Source organism: Myodes glareolus, chromosome 6 (assembly GCF_982192425.1).
Source record: "Myodes glareolus chromosome 6, mMyoGla1.1, whole genome shotgun sequence".
Classification (NCBI taxonomy): Eukaryota; Metazoa; Chordata; class Mammalia; order Rodentia; family Cricetidae; genus Myodes; species Myodes glareolus.
The window spans coordinates 9,884,088-9,892,684 of NC_142031.1; the positions used below are offsets into that span (position 1 = coordinate 9,884,088).

The window sequence follows — 8,597 nt, forward strand, 5'->3', positions numbered from 1 at the left end:
ACTGACTTCCTAGTATTGGGATTAAAGGTGTGAACCACCACTAAGTGTAACTTGAATTCACAGAGATCCAGCTGCCCCTGTCTCCCAAATCCTGGGATTAAAGATGTTTGACACCACTGCCTGGCTTCTAGTGACTTAGTTTTACCTCTGATCATCAGGCAAACTTTACTTATAGAACATACATAAAACATCACTACGGTGAGTAACTTACTTGATTTCGACACTGGTTGCAGGTGTTCTAATCCCTGCTTGGACAGGTCACTCCAGGCTCCAAAGCTCGGAATGTCCTCTCTAGCCATTCTGATCCTTATATCCCCCTTTTCCCTCCCACACATACCCCTTGTAGCCCCACCTCTCAGCCGCAAGCTGCCACCAGATTGGACAATGGAGCAACCACGCACTTCATCCTCTTTGATAGTTTTTCAGGTGTAGCTTGAGTGTGTCAGATCTCCATGTGGGAATGCATAAAATCTGAGATTTCAGTGAGGATCCCATGGCTATCCATGAAACTTCTCAACAAACTCTGAGCACTGGGGTTCCTTGTTACATTGCATTATTAGTTTTTAAATTTTTCCTCATAATTCCTCTCTCGATAGCTAAGGCCGTTCTGGAACTCATTGTATAGCCTGTGCTGACCTTTAAGTCTGGGTAATCCTCCTTTGTGGGTGTTTTAGTATGAATTGGGTTTGTTCACTTTGATTAGATCTCCTTTCAGGAAGGGAAAGAACTAAGACTCTGTTGAAGGTAAAAACCTATTCTCCAAGTCACCTCACAACACTAAGAATTTATTTATTAAAAATGTTTTTAATTTATTAGTCTCTTAATTTTCAAGTTTGTACCTGTTTTGCCTTTTATGGAATGACTTTAATGAAGAGTGTAAAGTACAGCTGGGTTTCAGTAACCCTCCTGCCCCGGGGAAGAGGGTTACATAGGGTCTGTTCCGGCTGGTTAGATCTCCTGTCAGAGAACAAGCTGAAAACTAGCACTTGTTATAGTTTTGCTGTGCACTGGCTAATTTTAGGGCTTAAATCATACTCCATAGTAGAGTCAATAGTGCTATGGTCTGGGAGCCTACTGCTTCTGGAGGTTCATTGAAAGTAGCTGTTACTCAGGAGGATGGGAAAGAAGGGACAAAGTCAACATCTGTGTGGTATTCAGAGTGAGCTCAAGGCCAGTCTGAGTAATTTATATGAGAGCTTGTGTCCCAATGGGAACAACGTGACATGGCCTGAGATGTGTAGAGGCTGCAGTCACATCAATTTGTTCTCCATAAAGGGAAGAGAATTAACTGAGACCACCTTAAAGGAAAACAAAGTCTTTAATCCAGAGTGTTGGGATTAAAGATTTGAACCACCGCAATGGGAATTCTTGGAGTTTATTTAAGAAACTATAAACTAGGCAAGACTTTTCTTAAACTTAGATCACTCTGGCTCTGTACAGACTCCTAGTCCCATTTTAGAATTCAAGTTAGAATTTGCTTTATAATTCAATCCCTTTTTAAGTCCTTGCATTTTTGTTTCACAGAACATAGTTTCGCAGCTGTTTGAATTATGATTTACTCTTAACTGTAGCTTATGAATTGTCCTGGGATCTGCTAATAGTTTTCTGAACAGTAGCTCCATGTTTGAGTTGATTTGAGAACTAATCTTTAGGAATGTGGTTGTATCAGCCTTGACTATTTCACTTGGCATTTTCTGAGAGTGAAATTTAAATAAAGATGCAGGTAGCACGGAAAAGTCCCACCTAGGAACTCAAATTAAGGTCCTGAGCATAGAATATCCCAGTTCCAGGCTGAAGATCCCTGCATGAAGAGAAACTATATCCACATGAAATTAAACAAAAGCAGATAGATGAACCTGGAATGTGGCTCAGTCTCAGAGCACTGGTGTTTCGGGCACAAACACTACAACCCAACAACATTGATCAAGACATTTTTATACCTTATTTATATGAGATCCTCTAAAGTGTGAAACTATCGGGTCCTGTGATATAGATATGAATATTTTGCTTTGGTATGGGTTTGGTTTATTGATACAAATTTAAGGCCAAATTTGCTTTGTGTATAATTGTGCTCTTGATGAAGGTATTATGTTTATATAGCTCATTTGAAAATGCAATGTAAAACTTAAAAATATAGCTTAATAGAGAGATGCTGGGCAGTGTTGGTGCACGTTTTTGAATAAAGCACTTGGGAGGCAAAGGCAGGTGAATCTCTGTGAGTTTGAGGCCAGCCTGCTCTAAAAGAGCTAGATCCAGGACAGACTCCAAAGCCTCAGAGAAACCCTGTCTCAGATAAAAGAGGAGAGAAGAAAGAAAGAAAGAAAGAAAGAAAGAAAACAGAAAGGAAGGAAGAAGGGAAGAAAAAGATAAAAGAAAGGAAGGAAGGAAGGAAGGAAGGAAGAAAGAAAGAAAGAAAGAAAGAAAGAAAGAAAGAGAAAGATTCCCTGTGTAGCTCTACTTGTTCTAGAACTCACTCTGTAGGCCAGGCAGCCTTGAACTCAAAGATTTGCCTGCTTCTACTTCTGAAGGAGTGGGATTAAAGGTGTGTACCACTTCTGGCTGGCTTCAATGAATAAATTAATCATATTTATAGTCTAAGATTTTTCTTGTGGTTAGATCTGATCCTACACCAACTAAATTCCAAATGGAGTAAGAAAATTAGACTCAGTTATAGAATCAGACTACAGACTTAGTCTGGGAGGGTGTGACTACAAAGGGGCGGGCTCAGTGGAAAGGGTTATAAAGAGTCAAGAGCAGCCAGAGAAGCCCTCAGAGTCTCAGAGCTTGGAGGTACAACATTTCCCTGCCTGGATTTGGAGGCCTCTCACCAGTGTCAAAGTCAGGTAAGTCCCTCAGCTCCACCATCTCATGCAGCCTAGTCTAGCCTTGTCTGCATTTCAAATACTGTATGTGTTCTTTTCAGTGAGTGGGGAATTTTGTTTCTTTTGCTTTTGGGTTTTTTTGTTTTGTTTTTGTTTCTTTTTTTAGGTCAGTTCTCACATAGATTCTCTTTGTCAGAGACCTATGGGCTGGATAACCTGAATTGTCAATGTGTTCTTATTTATATATGATAAATAATTGGGTCATTTATAATTCCTCTGTTTGTTGGTTCAGACAGAGACTAAGATTGTCAGGGTTACCCTGAGTTTAAGGTTATTTAGGCTGGAAATACAAATGTAAGTCACTCAGAGCCTTGACTGTATTGATCATTTTTTGTCAATTTAAGCCAGACATTCCTTTTTTAAGTTTATTTTATTAATTTATGAAAAATTTCCACTTCCGCAACTCCTCCCACTACCCTCCCAATCCCCCCACTCCCTCTCCTCACTCCCTCTCCAGTCCTAAGAGCAGTCAGGGTTTTCTGCCCTGTGGGAAATTCAAGTTCCTCTCCACTTCCTCCAGGTCTAGGAAGGTGAGCATCCAAACAGACTAGGATCCCAAAAAGCCAGTACATGCAGAGGAGACAAGCCTCAGTGCCATTATCAATGGCTTCTCAGACAGTCCCCGTGTCAGCCACATTCAGAGAATCTGGTTTGATCACATGCTCATTCAGTTCCAGTCCAGCTGGCCTTGGTGAGCTCTCATTAGATCAGTCCCCTTGTATCAGTGGGTGAACGCACCCCTCACGGTCCTGACTTCATTGTTCATGTCCTCCCTCCTTCTGCTCCTCATTTGGACCTTGGGGGCTCAGCCCAGTGCACCAATGTGGGTCTCTATCTCAATCTCCATCCATCATTGGATGAAGTTTCCCTCTGATCCTGACTTCCTTGTTCATGTTCTCTATCCTTCTGCTCCTAATTTGGACCTTGGGGGCTTTCAATGCCCTGAAACTCACTCTGAAGTCCAGGCTGGCTTTGAACTCACAGATTTGCCCTACCACTGCCTCTCAAGTGCTGTGATTAAAGGTGTGTGCTCCACGCCTAGATTCCCAGCTCTTTTAAGAGCCTCTTACACCTAACACTTAAACGATGTTAAGGGGCAGTAGCCAGTTCTTGGTAGTAGTATGGACCTTGAAACTCCAGAGTTATAACAAAAACATGGCTATTAAAAGCACTTCCATCATGAAGATAGACTAGTACTAGGTGTTGCAAGGTAGGGCTGCTTGTTTGTCCCAGCCATCAAGATAGATTAGCCCTGAAATAACCACATAGAAATTGTCTTAATTCAAACACTGCTTGGCCCATTAGCTCTAGATTCTTATAGGCTAACTCTTAATTTAACCCATTTCTATTAATCTGTATATCACCACATGGCAGTGGCTTACCGGCAAAGATTTGGCATGGCTGACTCTGGCGGCTCCATGACATCTCTCTGACTCTGCCTTCTTCCTCCCAGCATTCAGTTCCATCTTTCTTGCCTACAAGGCAGTTTCTTTACTCATTAACTAAGGAAAGCAACACACAGACAGAAGGACCTCCCACACCATGAAATCCTGACTCCTTCAGTCTTACTCATTTCAGAATAACTCAGGAAGCCGTTCTGGTGCTCTGGAAGTAAACAATTGTGTTATTTTTCTAGTGAGTCTCCTTCCTCCAGCATGTGAATTATCTATTTCTTTTTGTTGTCCTTTTTCTTTGGAGAGACTTTGTACCACAGAGAGGTGAATCATGGATTTAAATACCAGGGAAAGGTGATCAGAATTGTAAATGGAGATCTCAACCATCCCTCAGCACTGACTGTGCCCCGACAGCTCCTGTGTGTGCAGATCTTTGAAGTTTACAGTCATTAATGATATCTCTCTTAGCCTGCTTCCCCAGGGTCATTATTCCTGTAAACCAGTCACAATGGGAGACCAAGCCCTACCAACTCTCCAGCAGCTAGCAATAGAGAGCCTGCTGAAGAAGGAGGAGGCCTTGGCCATTTCTGCTGTGGCAGGCTTGCCCTGGTTTCTGTTCCCAGCAACATTTGAGGTGGCCTTCAAGAACATTCTGACCAACATCCTGAGGGCCATGGTGCCTGCCTGGCCATTCACATGCCTTCCTGTAGGATCCCTGATGAAGACCCCACACCTGGAGACTTTGAAGGCCCTGCTTGATGGACTAGATGTGCTGATTACAGAGGAGGCTTGCCTCAGGTAAGCAAGATCCAGCTTGGTTGGAGAAGGCTCTGTGTGTGCAAAGAAACAACATGTGGGGCCAAGGACTTTTTGTCCAAAGGCAAAATCACTGAATTCTGATTAATCCACTTTAGAGGGTTTTAGAGGCTTGGGCCCAGTCTCAGTCATCTTGGCAAATAATAGCAAGTGTGGTGAGCACATTGGAGCACAGCCACTGAAAAATCCCTCAAAGGAGTACTTATAACTCAAAATTACAAGTGGAATTAGGCTGGGATTAATGGGAATGGAAGGAAGTGGGACAGGGCTGAGGATGCCTCTCTGGTAAAGTTTCCTTTATACTGAGCATGAGTCCCTGGGCTTGATTGTATACATAGGAAAAAGCAATTCTTTGGAAGGGATAGCTGAAGTTTGAGGTGTGCATCAGAAGACTGCAATGCATATCTAATTTGTTGACATCTACCTGTTTCTTCCACAGAAGGGGGAAAATCAGAGTGCTGGATTTGACAGGTGTGAACTCTGATTTCTGGAGCATATGAACTGGAACATATGAAAAGGACTGCTCTCATCAGGACAGGACACAGAAGAAGTCAGTGGAGACATGTCGTTACTCAGGGGTGAAGAAATATTTGAATGTAGTAACCGACCTCAAACTTGTGAACAGCCATCTCGATGAATGTGCCATGTACTTGTGGCAATGGGCCCAGCAGAGAAAAGGTTCTGTTCATTTATGCTGTCAAAAGCTTGAGATTTGGGCAGACTTGTCCGATGTTATTGACATCTTGCAGTCAGTAGATCTCCACTGTATACGTGAACTGAAGATGACATATTTATGGATAGAAGACCCGGCTCCTTTTGGATCGTATCTGGGACAGATGAGAAACCTGCACACACTCATGCTGGAAGGCATTGTGAATACTTACAGTAACATTGAATCTGAAGAGCTGGAAAAGAAGTGGATGAACACATTGTTCTCACAATTGCCCAAATTGCACTGCCTACTGCATCTCTATGTAGATTATATTCATGTTCTAATTGGCAGCCTGGCAAAGTGGTTCAGGTAAGGAAGGATAGAGGTGTTTTCCAGACCCAATAACCCACCTCTTTTTTTTATAGATTGGTAGGTCCGTGAATGTCAGGTTATTCACCATCATCCTTCCATATCCAAGGAGATGCACTCTGTGCTAAGATACCTGTGACCAGGCACCAGGATGCTGATAATTGCTCATTAGAGAAAGGTTGTTGTTTGCATAGAAACAGATTGAGTCTGTGGGAAATGTATGACACCTACATTGAAGTTGTGGAACCAGGACACGGAAGTGTTGAGGAAAGGATATCAGGGAACCCTACAGGGAATCCTCTATGGTATTGCTGACGCTCCCTTGGGGTAGGTAGTCCTTCTCACACTCACCATGCTTTCTTCTCCGGCTATGAAAATCCCGGCTTTTCTCCTGTGCTCTGAGCATGACCCATGGTGACACCCATAGGCTTCACACCAGAGTGCTGTGATTTTTTTGAGCAGACTATAAAAGTCAGGGCCCAGGGGTTGACCTCCATCAGAATGAATGTGGGAGAAGTACCATCTGCTACATTGTCAGTTGTAACCATCTTCTTCAACACCATTTGACAGAAATCAATCTCTTGTTCTCTCTCTAGGCGCCTGAAAAAGCCCTTGGAGACCCTGTCTATTACTTGCTGTCACCTCATACAGAGAGACTTGGATTACCTACCCCAGTGTCTGAACCTTTCTGAACTTAAGCATCTCTACCTGAGTTACACAATTCTTGAAGAAATTAAACCACTTGGAAAGCTCCTTGAGAGAGTCAAAGACACCTTGCAAACTCTGGATTTGGAGCATTGTTGGCTGGAGGATACTGCATTTAGTGATCTTATGCCTGCCCTGAGACAATGCTCCCAGCTCCTCAAGATCAATTTTGTCAATAACAAACTGTCTCTGCCCCTCCTGAAGCAACTCCTTCAACACACAGCCAAACTGAACAAGCTAACCCAGGAGCTATACCCTGTTCCTCTGGAGTGCTATGACAATAGAGGCCTAGTGATTATAGAGAGATTTGACGAAATTTGTCCTGAGCTTCTGGATATACTCAGGTCCAAAAGACAGCCCAAGGCGGTCAGTTTTGTGTCTAACATCTGCTGTAAATGTTTTCGGTCCTGTGTCTATGACCTGGAGAGCAGGCATTGCCTTTGCTGGCAATAAATTGGGGAAGGTTGCTGCTTGAAACCAAGATAGGATCAAATGGATGAAATCGTCGCTAGTATTATTGCACCTTGAGACTGCACCCCGCAGAGTCCCCTACCATGAGTGACCATGCCTTTCTGTCCATTGTACAAAACACATAGGCCGTGTTTCTTGGTTGTTGCTTTTTCAGTTTCACAGTGTGCAATCCACTCATTTCCACATTCTCTGTTTCTTTTTTTTTTTTCCCCGTCCTATGTTGTCTGAGTTTTTCTGTCCCACCCAGTCCTGCAGTCATTTATTTCCAAAGAATCGCACAGAGGTCTACATTAGTCATTAACTGATTGGCCCATTAGCTCAGGCTTCTTATTGACTAATTATTATAACTTATGTTAGCCCATAATAGTCTGAGTTATCCATGTGGCTGGTACCTTTTTCAGCGAGGCAGTCACATCTTGCTTCCACTGTGTCTGGAACATGACTACAGACTGAAACTCATCTTTTTCCAGAATTCTCGTTGCCACACCTCTATTTCATGCCTGGTCACTGTCATCCAGGCCATATGTCCTACCTGGTTACTGGCCAATCAGCATCATCTGGCCTATACGTCCTGTCTGGCTACTGGCCAATCAGAATTGTAGTAAAAATAATACAGGATAAATCACAGGATAAATGAAGATTGTCCCACAGCAATCCTCCTCACCTAGTAAGTCTCAAAGCTGTATGGGTCATGAAATTCTATGGGACCCAGGGCACATGACTTCAGACCCTTCAGTCTAGTCTTCCTGAGTTCTAAGATTGCTTCCCATTACTGGCAGGTCTAGCTTAGAAGCCTCATAGCAGTATGGCCTTATTCTTCAAAGCTCCTCCCCTGTGGTTGTGGCTGGTGACCTTCACATCAAAACCTCAATTATAGGGGCTGAGGAGATGGCTCAATGGTTAAGAGCACTGACTGCTCTTCCAGAGGTCCTGAGTTCAATTCCCAGCAGCCAAATGGTGGCTCACAACCATAACCATCTATAATGAGATCTGGTTCTTCTGGTATGCAAGCAGAACACTGCATCATAATAATGTACATAAGAACCTTAATAATTTTGTTAAAAAACATTAATTGGTTGGACGTGTTTTATTTCTTTGTCCTCTATGATATATACAACTTAAATGTTCTTTAACCCTGCAATTATATTTTGTGTATATATTTCAGTGTTGCTGTTTGTGAGTGACCCTATCCCCTTTGTATAATCAGGTAACAATATTAGAATTTGGTGTCACATTACTTCTTAATCACATTTATCATTACTACAAAATTACAATTAGTAAAAAGGATCTGTATGTTGAAACTGAAGA

The 8,597-nt window shown here is 42.6% G+C and overlaps 1 protein-coding gene across 1 annotated transcript; it reads left to right on the forward strand.

Moving 5' to 3' along the window:
* Positions 1-4,784: 4,784 nt before the first annotated feature.
* On the forward strand, positions 4,785-7,271 carry LOC148121603 (oogenesin-1-like). Its single transcript, XM_087906747.1, has 3 exons — positions 4,785-5,074; positions 5,631-6,113; positions 6,710-7,271. The coding sequence occupies exons 1-3, from the start codon at positions 4,785-4,787 to the stop codon at positions 7,269-7,271; spliced, it is 1,335 nt and encodes a 444-aa protein (XP_087762873.1).
* The last annotated feature ends 1,326 nt before the right edge of the window (positions 7,272-8,597 follow it).